A 12,494-nucleotide genomic window follows, 5' to 3' on the forward strand; every position below is an offset into this window, starting at 1 on the left:
ACATTCAGCAGTGGCCTGCAAATGTCTCTCCACTCTAAAAGCTCAACGGGTCCCTTTATACCCCTCCAGCCCTTGGTAGAGTAGCTTTGTCCTTCAGTTATGATCACTATGGTACCACTTTCTTCTTTCTTGTCTTTCAGTCTTTCAATAACATTTTAACCAACTCTCTATATTAAATATTCATCTATAAACAGCTAATTGGTTTCTATTGCTTTTTTGACTGAATCTTTACTGATATTGTAGCATGGGATATAAAACTACATTGTATGATGCCTGCAATTTCTTTTTTTTTTTTTTTTGAAGCTTAAGCTCATCAGCACAAACTGAGTTTTATTTAATTCCAAGTGATATAACCTATGCACACGTTTCCCTTCCAAGTTTTTTCACTGCTAAAATTGCCCTTACAGAGATCACAAACATTGTAAACTGCATTTCATTAGTAGTTTATCAAATCTGCCTGTCAACTGACACATTCTGTATAGAGTCTTAAAATGATGTTTTGAGAGCATTTATAATTACTGAAAGCAGATGATTCTGTAAAACAGGTAATTACAGATCTTTAAACTGACAACATACATATATTTAAACATTTAATAGAAGTTCATTTCCTTCAAAAGTAATTTTCTACTGCTTTTTCATAAAAATATAAAAAGACAACATCTGTAGTTTTAAAAACCCATATTTTACCTAAATCAAGATTTTTCTACAAACGATACCTCTTTCCAAAAATTTAAAACACATCACAAAATAATGTGATGTTAAATCAAATAATTTCATCATGACAGAGTATTTTACTTTTAAGAAATACTTAGCAGTATTTCTTTTTAAACTTTCATGCTAGATTTCAACTGTGTATATACTATGTAAACACACTAGATTAATCCAAGTCACTCATATTTATGCAGTAGACTCATATATGATGAGTTACCATATAAACAGTCATACCACATTGCAAAATGGTAAAAGGCAATCTTTATGAAAACTTTATAAAAAAATTTAGTAAAAGGCAGCCAACATCACTCTAATTTTCTGTAAAAACTACATCTCTTCCTCCTACCCCTTTGAATGGTATCTTTTATAGCGTATTGACACACAAAAGTATTTATATCCCTTTTACATAAGTTAGCTTTTTAAATGACTGTTTTCTTTTCTGACACATTGAATTTATCCAAAGGCACCAAGACTACACTCCTATGTAGTTTCAGAATTTTTGCTCTTTTTTAAGTTCCTCTAGAATCACTTTCCTAAGAAAAGGGTAACTCTAAGAACCAGAAGAAAATGAATGATAAAACACAGTAACCTGAAACTTGTACCATCCAAAAGGTATAAATTTATTAACAGGTTTCTTGAACTTTTCATTTAGGACAAGAAGTCAGAACAACTTTCCAAAAATAAACACAAAAATAGAGCACATTTAGTAACAGTAGGAAAACTCCTAAGTTTCTAATGTATTAAATCTCACATAATAACATACAGCCAAAAGCATTAGAAATTCACTGCCAGGTATTATGATGCTTTGTCCTGAAAAATGTCTGATACACAGCACTAACATGGAACAGAGTATGGCATTTATTTCACAGGGAGAAAAGATAGGTTTCATCACAAAAACAGATTTACTAGATTTCAGCTTTGATTAATTTTAGAGATATATTTTAAAGATAAAAAAGAAAAACAAGATTCACCCCTAAAATAAAAAAGTCTTTATATATATATATATGTGTGTGTGTATATATATATATATATATAATCCATTATTAATACTTTTTATGCTCTTACAATGTAAAACATTTAGAAACTCCTGAACTCTAGAAATGTTGGCCAGTTAACCTATTTGGCCATAACACATTCTGAATTCCCTTCTGAGAATCACATTAATGTTTTCAGTCCATTAGTCCAATATGGATGGAGCAATTCTATTTCTTTTTCTTCTTCTTTGGTGGTTCATCATCAGAACTACTATCTGTGCTGGTGCTGCTACTACTGGAAGAGCTGGAATCTGAGTCTGAATCAGAGGATGAGGAGGAGCTTGTGGAGGAAGCAGAAGACGATGAACTGGAGGAGCTTTCATCAGAGTCACTGTCCTCTGAGGAAGATGAGGTAGATGTCTCTTCACTCTCTGATGAAGAATCACTGGCTGAACTGTCGCTGCTATTGCTACTGGAACTGGTTACACTCTTAGACCTTTTCTTCTTGGTCTTTCTTTCTACATTAGCTTCTCCAATGCTTTGTTGTAATAACAATCTGTTTTCTTTTTCTTTTAAAGCTTTCTTTAGTTCTGCTGTTCTTGAAGGCCTATGTAGGTACTTTATTTTTCCAGTGCATTCATAAGTCCAATGTCCAAATTCCAAGCATTTCTGACATCTTACATGTTGCTTAATTGCTTCAAATGGGGCAGGAGAAGCCAGCTGGCCTGGAGGTTGAACAGGAAGCTGAAGGTTTACGTCGGCGAGAGTAGGGGGTGTTGGATGCGGGCTACAAGCTTCGCCTGGTCACTCGTGGGGTGCGCCCACCGCTGCCCACCGGCTGGGTTGGGCAAATCGGCATAAATCAGTTAGTAACCAATTCCTGGACGTCCCCTTCGCGGGAACTAAACGCGAGACTCTCTTCAGTCACCCCTAGGTCCCGCCCAGTGGCCTTACGCAACCGTCTTCCACGAAATCGCTAACACACAGACATCAAACTTCTCGCCCCGGCCCAAGCCCCTTGTGGGCAGGCGACGTGTAAGAAAAACGGCCACCCTCCGCCAGGCCAAGCTGAGGATCCGACACCGACCCCGCTTCCCTGCACCGCTCAATAGCCCGCTGACGCGCTTCTCTCCGCCCCCAGCCCGCCCCGCCGCCCAACTCCGGCCGATGCCTGCAATTTCATGATTACAAAACATGCACAGGTAAGAAGGGTGATTATCCATAATATGTCTTAGTCATGGGTAACCAACTGAAAAATAGGTGATGATATTATTTTTCCAATTACACGTGGCTCTAATGATGCCTAAAGATCATTAAATCACCCAAGTCATCACAACAAATGTATCTTCTTTCATATTACTGTGGGATTGCAAAGGACCACATTTTCAGAAAGGGAAGTGTTTCCTTTGAGCAGTGGCATCCTGGTTAGGACTTCACCATGCTTCCCTGTCTTCAGTCAAGATAACTCAGTTTTGGGGCTCCTTTTGTTTTCTACAAGATAAGCTTTAGAAACTCCTTAGAGATGTCACACATCATTTTTGTGGTAGTTATCTTGGTGTTCTGAAAGCTTTCTATAACTAAATTAATTTGCTTTGCATTTTTCAGCCAAAGTTAAACACTTATCCACTGCATTGATTGAAACATAAATTGTAAAGAAGGGAATCCATGTAACAGAAGATGAATTCATATTATTCAGTGGGAAAAGATACAGCACATTAAAATTACTAGTACTTTTAAAATATTATATTAAATATATGTCCTAAAAGATTATATTTATTCTCCATTCATCCCAGCAAATGATAGGCAAGGAATCTTGGAAAAGGCCAAAGGAAAGTTGCTTTCTTGTGTATATGGTTTAATTTCAAGGATGCTCTGCAAAATTTTCTAGCTGTTATTTTCAGACTGCACCATCTTAAAGATTTCTAATAAACATATGAATTTTTCAATTTGAGAATATTAGAATATACACATTTGAGTATTAATCTTAAACTTTCTACAACATATGTGAAATGCCTTTCCATGATGTATAACATCGGCAAAATGGAGTAAATACACTTGCAAGACAAGGTTGGGTGAAATTACTGCTATATTTAAAAAGGATAACCAAGAAGGACCTACATGGAACTCTGTTCAATGACATATGGGAGCCTGGGTGAGGAGGGAGTTTGGGGGAGAATAGTACATGTATTTGCATGGCTGAGTTCCTTTGCTGTTTAGCTGAAACTATCACATTGTTAATCAGCTATACCACATCACAAAATTAAGTCCAAAAGAAAAAAAAATTGGGGTGAAATTAAATGATTAAAAAACACTGTGAAAATAATTTTGTTTAAAGATGTCCCCAAATGACTAGAAAATGGGATAAATTAGATTTCACCTTGTCATACAAGACAGCTTTTTGCGACTAATCTGTCTTATTGTCCTCTTTTTCTGGTTATTATTCCATTCCACTAATTTTTCTGGAACAGTGGTAAACACAAGAGACATTCTTCTGGATTCAGAGGCACCTGTTTCCCAACAAAAATAGAGCATAAGTTTTTCCTAGCTTTATTGAGAAATTATTGACATATAACATTGTGTAAGGGCTCAGACAGTAAAGACCAAAAACCATAAAACCCCTAGAGGAAAATATAGGCAAAACACTCTCTGACATAAATTACAGCAGGATCCTCTATGACCCACCTTCCAGAGTAATGAAAATAAAAGCAAACATAAACAAATGGGACTTCATGAAACTTAAAAGCTTTTGCACAACAAAGGAAACTATAAGCAAGGTGAAAAGACAGCCTTCAAAATGGGAGAAAATAATAGCAAACGAAGCAATAGACAAAGAATTAACCTCAAAAATATGCAAACAACACCTGCAGCTCAGTGCCAGAAAAATAAATGACCCAATCAAAAAATGGGCCAAAGAACTAAACAGACATTTCTCCAAAGAAGACATAACAGATGGCTAACAAGCTCATGAAAAGATGCTCAGCATCACTCATTATCAGAAAAATGCAAATCAAAACCACAATGAGGTACCATTACACACCAGTCAGGATGGCTGCTATCCAAAAGTCTACAGGCAATAAATGCTGGAGAGGGTGTGGAGAAAAGGGAATCCTCTTACACTGTTGGTGCGAATGCAAACTAGTACAGCCACTATGGAGAACAGTGTGGAGATTCCTTAAAAAACTGGAAATAGAACTGCCATATGACCCAGCAATCTCACTCCTGGGCATACACACCAAGGAAATCAGAACTGAAAGAGACACATGCACCCCAATGTTCATCACAGCACTGTTTATAATAGCCAGGACATGGAAGCAACCTAGATGCCCATCAGCAGATGAATGGATAGGAAAGCTGTGGTATATATACACGATGGAATATTACTCAGCTATTAAAAAGAATACATTTGAATCAGTTCTAATGAGGTGGATGCAACTGGAGCCCATTATACAGAATGAAGTAAGTCAGAAAGAAAAACACCAATTCAGTATATTAATGCATATATATGGCATTTAGAAAGATGGTAACGATGACCCTAAGAGACACCAGAAGAGACACAGATGTAAAGAACAGACTTTTAGACTCTGTGGGAGAAGGCAAGGGTGGGTTGATTTGAGAGAATAGCATTGAAACATGTATATTATCATATGTGAAATAGATCACCAGTCCACGTTCAATGTGTGAGACAGGGTGCTCAGGGCTGGTGCACTTGGATGACCCTGAGGAATGGGATGGGGCTCAGGATGGGGAACACATGTACATCCATGGCTGATGCATGTCAATGTATGGCAAAAAACCACTACAATATTGTAAAGAAATTAACCTCCAATTAAAATAAATAAATTAATTTTTTTAAGATGATGTAATGTAATACTACTCATCCATAAAAAAATTGAGATTTTGCAGTTTGCAACAACCTGGATGGATTTGTAGGGTATTATGGGAAATAGATGGAGAAACAGTGGAAACAGTGTCAGACTTTATTTTGGGGGGCTCCAAAATCACTGCAGATGGTGATTGCAGCCATGAAATTAAATGATGCTTACTCCTTGGAAGGAAGGTTATGACCAAACTAGATAGCATATTAAAAAGCAGAGACATTACTTTGCCAACAAAGGTCCGTCTAGTCAAGGCTGTGGTTTTTCCAGTGGTCATGTATGGATGTGAGAGTTGGACTATGTAGAAAGCTGAGCACCGAAAAATTGATGCTTTTGAACTATGGTGTTGGAGAAGACTCTTGAGAGTCCCTTGGGCTGCAAGGAGATCCAACCAGTCCATCCTAAAGGAGATCAGTTATGGGTATTCATTGGAAGGACTGATGCTGAAGCTGAAACTCCAATACTTTGGCCACTTCATGCAAAGAGTTGACTCATTGGTAAAGACCCTGATGCTGGGAGGGATTGGGGCAGGAGGAGAAGGGGACGACAGAGGATGAGATGGCTGGATGGCATCACCGACTCAATGGACATGAGTTTGAGTAAACTCTGGGAGTTTGTGATGGACAGGGAGGCCTGGCGTGCTGCGATTCATGGGGTCACAAAGAGTCAGACATGACTGAATGAACGAACTGAACTGAACTGATGCTAAGTGAAATAGGTCAGACAGAGAAAGACAAATTAAAAAAAAAAAAATCTGACTACAATGCGGTAGACCTGAGATTCAATCCCTGGGTCAGGAAGATCCCCTGGAAAAGAGGATTGATTGCAACTCACTCCAGTATTCTTGCCTGTAAAATTCCACAGACAGAGGAGCCTGGCAGGATAGTCTATGGGGTTGCAAAGAGTAAGACATGACTGAGCAACTACCCCTTTCACTTTCAAGATGTACAATAGGATGTTTTGATACATGTATATATAGTGGCATGCTTACCATCATATTTTACTGTACAAACAACTACCACTGGTTTTCATATTCCATGTCCTGGAAATTGAGTTTGTCACTGACCCTAGTATCTTGTTCCTTCTATTCACTATGAAATAATTTCAGTTTAGTAATACATTTTTGCCCTGGACTAATTCATTTAAGTGCTTCAACACACAGTCTCTCCTTTTCATATGTGCCTGTAAATATCTGCCACGTGTTCTCTCTTAAAAATACCCTCTGGTACTTATCCACACACAGGTAAGTGCCGTTCTTCCCTCCACATCCAATTTGATTTTGGTATAAATTAAAGTTTTCTTCATATCACTCAATGACAAACCAATCTCTGTATTCCTCAGCAAAGAGGTCTCTAAGTCAGGAAGGCTGAATGGACAGGATTCAGAAGGTTACATCACACCAATTTCCACCTACATCCCACTTTATACAGTAGGAAAAAATCGGGTAAGCCCGAATACATTTTATTTATTAAAGTCTTCAAGAGCTGAGGCCACAAAGGTATCTAAAGAAGATATTTTCTGAAGTTAGCTGATTGTTCTCTAATTACAAAAAAATCAGAACACTTGGAATATTTGTTACATTTTGCCATGGAATGGCTGCAGGTTGTGTTGATGTTGATTCAGGGGCTCTCCTAGTGTATCAGAAGCCAGGGATCTACTTGAGACTGCACGACCTGAAGCAGGAGAGTGGGGTCTACAGAAGTACCCAGTGGAAGAGGTTTGACTCAAATGGTAGTTTGTGTCCAGGGAAGCTTTGCTGGGAATATGCTGGAAAGTAGAAGGACAGGATCTGAGTCTTGAATTGCTTGGAGCATAAAATCATTATAAAGATGAGGGCTGTAGTAGAGTAGGGGAGGAAGGGGCAGGATCTGAGATGTTTTCAATGATCCCAAATGGTGGTGATCATTATTTTGTGCATTTCCTTCCCACCAAGTTAAGATGTACATAGTGACTCGATTACAATGATGAGAATGTGGAAGAAGTGTTGGGAAGTCACTTCTGGGAACAGAGTAAAGTAATCTGGTTTTCTTTCTGGCTCCTCTTTCTTGCATTCTTAATGGCTCACATGGATAAAACCCAGCTTCCCTGCCAGGAGGCCATGTGTCAAGGAACTGAAGGAATTCTCTGGACAATATTGTGTAACAGGTGAGTCCCACCAACAGCCTCATGAGTGTGCATGAAAGTGGACACCTGCTGATTCAGCCTTGAGATGCCTGCAGCCCTGGCTGACACCTTGATTAAAACTTTCTGGTAGGCCTGTTGAAGTATTTAATTAAAGTATCAAATATTAAATAATAAGCAAAAATAAATATTTTTCTAATATGCCAATGCAATTTGTTTAGAGAAAGTGCTTAGAACTGAAGATTTGTTCAAATTAATAGAAAAGTTATCCTTACAAATATTAACTGTGAAAATGGAAAGTGTATCACATCCTTTGTATAGAACTGATCCAGCATAGATGTCATGATTGATACAATGGATTTGAAGCTATCAAACCACATTGAGTGGTTGAATTGAGGACAGAAGTCTAAATTTTATATTAAGATCCAGCTAGTTAGAATTAATAAGTAAGAGTACAGGAGAATTTCCTCCTGAGGATAAGAGGGTCAAAGACCCTTTCCAGGACATTCACTTTTTTCCTTTCCCTGTTCTGTTAATATTAACAAGTCTCCAGCGATTGGGACAACAGGGACCAAGTGGCTAATGATGAGTTTTCAGCACTGAACCCACAGTTAATATTGTAAATACACAGTGCCTCCAGCTCATTAGTTTGTCTGTTCTAATATCAGAAATCCACACCTATGTCTCCATCCATTGTAGGAACCTGCCTCAGAAGGTCCAGCCTGAGTCTGTCTTCCTGTCTGTCCTGAGGAAGGTCCCTGAGACTTCATCACACACCAGAAAGGAGAGGATCAGTGAGTCTGTGCTCCTTGGTCATGGACCAGCAAAGATGCCACCCAGCCCAGTAAGTGCTGAGGGAGACAGACATGGATGAAGGGAGTTTGGGAGCATGATGATTTTTCCTCAACAAGGCAAATGTGACAGTTGGAATAGTTAGGTGGGAGGGCATCAATGTACAAATTTTGGTTCAGAGCCTTATATCGTATACTCTTATTCCTGGTTGGGGTGTGAGAACTCTCATTCAGAGTTCTGCTTCCACCCTCACTGGTTCTGTCTGTGACTGGCATCTCCCCTATCACAGCAGTGAATGGGTCTCTGTACACTTCCCCCTCAGCACTTTAAAGAACTCTGAAAACAGTGATGATGAGGTGGATGACATTAACTACCTGCTAAGTTGACTCGACAGGCATGAGTTTGAGTAAACTCCGGGAGTTGGTGATGGACAGGGAGGCCTGGCGTGCTGCGATTCATGGGGTCGCAAAGAGTCAGACACGACTGAGCAACTGTTCAATTCAGTCATGTCTGACTCTGTGCAACCGTATGGACTGTAGCCTGCCAGGCTACTCTATCCTAGGGATTCTCCAGGCAAGAATATTGGAGTGGGTTGTCATGCCCTCCTCCAGCGGATCTTCCCTACCCAGGGATTGAACCCATGTCTCTTATGCTTCCTGCTTTGGCAGGCAGGTTTTTTTACAACTAACACTCCCTGGGAAGCCTGATATTAACCATAATGTACTGTAACTGCGGGTTTCCTAAGTGCCAGGCTCGAAAGTATGTGTTTTGTTTCCTGCTTGATTTCATCTGCATAATCGCTTGATAATAAGGGCACAGACATCATTATTTTAATAAAAATAAATGCATACAGAATTTTTTGTAATTTATATCTGATCATGAGTTAGAAGGCATTGAAACCCATCATCATTCTGGGCAGACTGACTCCAGACATAGGACACATGGGCAGTCCTCCTCCTGCAAAACCAGAGTCCTGTCACCTCCCTGTCAGTCCTGGCAGACTCACTGCTCACTATGTCCTTCCCTTTAGAGTTTTCCAGAGGACACAGAGGAGGGCAGTAGGTAGCACTGGCTGCATCTACTGTAAGAAGGGTGGCCCGGATCACAAGAGAAAAGGGACACAGGATAATTCAGGGAGATTCTCTGTTGATCCTGCTGTAATGTCCACTGTCCACTTTCTCCTTCATGTTTGTAATCAGCATACTCAATCACAAAAAACTGATATACATTCAGAGTCTTATTGTTAATTCTTACTTAGGAAACTGAAAACAGTTTTAAAAACGTACTTCATACATATCTGTGGTTAGATATCCGTGGATATTCCAGCTAAGTCATTTCAGTTATGTCTGACTCTTTGGGACCCCATGGACTGTAGCCCACCAGGCTCCTTGTCCATGGGATTCTACAGGCAAGAATACTGGAATTGGTTGCTATGCCCTTCTCCAGGGGATCTTCCTGACCCAGGGATCAAACCCACATTTCTTACATCTCCTGCATTGACAGCCGAGTTCTAGAGCCACCTGGGAAGTCTGCTTAAAACTTTCAGAATGCCTGGATACAGTGAAATTTTGTGTGAGGGACTCTGGCTGACACCTTCATTTTGAATTCTGTTTGTTCCACTTATCAGTTTATCTGGGGACAAGTTCTTAGTATACATGAAGTAAAGATTGTCCACTGAATTTATTACTTGTTGATGCAACTTCAGTGAATTACGATCAAATGAATAATGGATGCCCTCTATGTAATAACTGTGTGATGGATGCATAATGAAAGGGCAAGAATGCAGAGTTCCAAAGAATAGCAAGGAGAGATAAGAAAGCCTTCCTCAGTGATCAGTGCAAAGAAATAGAGGAAAACAGTAGAATGGGAGAGGCTAGAGATCTCTTCAAGAAAATTAGAGATACCAAGGGAACATTTCATGCAAAGATGGGCACAATAAAGGACGGAAATGGTATGGACCTAACAGAAGCAGAAGATAGATATTAAGAAGATGTGGCAAGAATACACAGAAGAACTATAAAAAAACGATCTTCATGACCCAGATAATCATGAAGGTATGATCACTCACCTAGAGCCAGACATCCTGGAATACAAAGTCAAGTGGGCCTTAGGAAGCATCACTATGAACAAAGCCAGTAGAGGTGATGGAATTCCAGTTGAGCTATTTCAAATCCTAAAAGATTGTGTTGTGAGAAAAGCTTTGCTAGCTTGATATGCCAGCAAATTTGGAAAACTCAGGGAAAAGGTCAGTTTTCGTTCCAATCCCAAAGAAAGGCAATGCCAAAGAATGTTCAAATTACCACACAATTGCACTCATCTCACACACTAGCAAAGTAATGCTCAAAATTCTCCAAACCAAGCTTCAACAGTATATGAACTGTGAACTTCCAGATGTTGAAGTTGGATTTAGAAAAGGCAGAGGAACTAGAGATCAAATTGGCAACATCTGTTGGATCATCAAAAAAGCAAGAGAGTTCCAGAAAAGCATCTATTTCTGCTTTATTGACTATGCCAAAGCCTCTGACTGTGTGGATCACAACAAACTGTGGAAAATTCTTCAAGAGACTGGAATACTAGACCACCTGACCTGCCTCCTGAGAAATCTGTATGCAGGTCAAGAAGCAACAGAACTGGACATGGAACAACAGACTGGTTCCAAATCGGGAAAGGAGTACCTCAAGGCTGTATATTGTCACCCTGCTTATTTAACTTATATGCAGAGTACATCATGAGAAACACTGGGCTGGATGAAGCACAAGCTAGAATCAAGAATTCCAGGAGAAATACCAATAACCTCAGGTATGCAGATGACACCACCCTTATGGCAGAAAGCGAAAAAGAACTACAGTCTCTTGATGAAAGTGAAAGAGGAGGATGAAAAAGTTAGCTTAAAACTCAACATTCAGAAAACTAAGATCATTGTATCTGATTCCATCACTTCATGGCAAATAGATGGGAAAACAGTGGAAACAGTGAGAGACTTTATTTTCTTGAACTCCAAAATTACTGCAGATAGTGACTGCAGCCATGAAATTAAAAGACGCTTGCTCCTTGGAAGGAAAGCTAAGACCAACCTAGACAGTATATTAAAAAGCAGAGACATTACTTTGCCAACAAAGTTCTGTCTAGTCAAGGCTATGGTTTTTCCAGTAGTCATGTATGGATGTGAGAGTTGAACTATAAAGAAAACTGAGCACCGAAGAATTGATGCTTTTGAACTGTGGTGTTGGAGAAGACTCTTGAGAGTCCCTTGGACTGCAAGGAGATCCACCCAATCCATCCTAAAGGAAATCAGTCCTGAATATTCACTGGAAGCTAAAACTCCAATTCTTTGGCCACCTGATGCAAAGAACAGACTCACTGGAAAAGACCCTGATGCTGGGAAAGATTGAAGGCGGGAGGAGAAGAGGACTTCAGAGGATGAGATGGCTGGATGGCATCACCGACTCAGTGAACATGATTTTGAGTAAACTCTGGAGGTTGGTGATTGACAGGGAGGCCTGGTGTGCTGCGGTCCATGGGTCGCAAAGAGTCAGACACAACCAAGTGACTGAACTGAACTGAATGATAAGTCTAATTTTCACATCATGTGATTTAAATATCTGCTTTTCCTACATCCCTGACAGAATATTTGGTTTTGTTTATGTTTTTCATAGATGAAGGAAAACAACTGAGGCCCTTTTATTTTTTATTCCCCAGAGCCTACTGGATTTCCTTGGGCTTCCCAGGTGGTGCTAATGGTAAAGAACCTGCCTGCCAAAGCTTGAGACATAAGAGATGCGGGTTCGATCCCTGGGTCAGGAAGATCCCCTAGAGAAGGGCATGGCAACCCATTTCAGTATTCTTGCCTGGAGAATCCCATGGCCAGAGGAGCCTGGCAGGCAATGGTCCATAAAGTCGCACAGAGTCAGACACAACTGAAGCAACTTAGCATGCATACGCCAGAGCCTACATCCTAATATCACAGAGGAGATACCAAGAATTTTTTTACAAAGCCCTGTTAAGATTTGAATAAAAACTT

The 12,494-nt window shown here is 39.7% G+C and overlaps 1 protein-coding gene across 1 annotated transcript; it reads right to left on the bottom strand.

The window, feature by feature from the left end:
* Window positions 1-822: 822 nt before the first annotated feature.
* On the bottom strand, window positions 823-2,544 carry LOC122700433 (zinc finger CCHC domain-containing protein 10-like). Its single transcript, XM_043913334.1, has 2 exons — window positions 2,511-2,544; window positions 823-2,410 (listed from the first exon to the last, which is right to left on the bottom strand). Exons 1-2 carry the CDS (start codon window positions 2,542-2,544, stop codon window positions 1,914-1,916), a joined length of 531 nt encoding a protein of 176 aa, XP_043769269.1. The 3' UTR covers window positions 823-1,913.
* Between the last annotated feature and the right edge of the window lie 9,950 nt (window positions 2,545-12,494).

This window comes from Cervus elaphus, chromosome 9 (assembly GCF_910594005.1).
Source record: "Cervus elaphus chromosome 9, mCerEla1.1, whole genome shotgun sequence".
Classification (NCBI taxonomy): domain Eukaryota; kingdom Metazoa; phylum Chordata; class Mammalia; order Artiodactyla; family Cervidae; genus Cervus; species Cervus elaphus.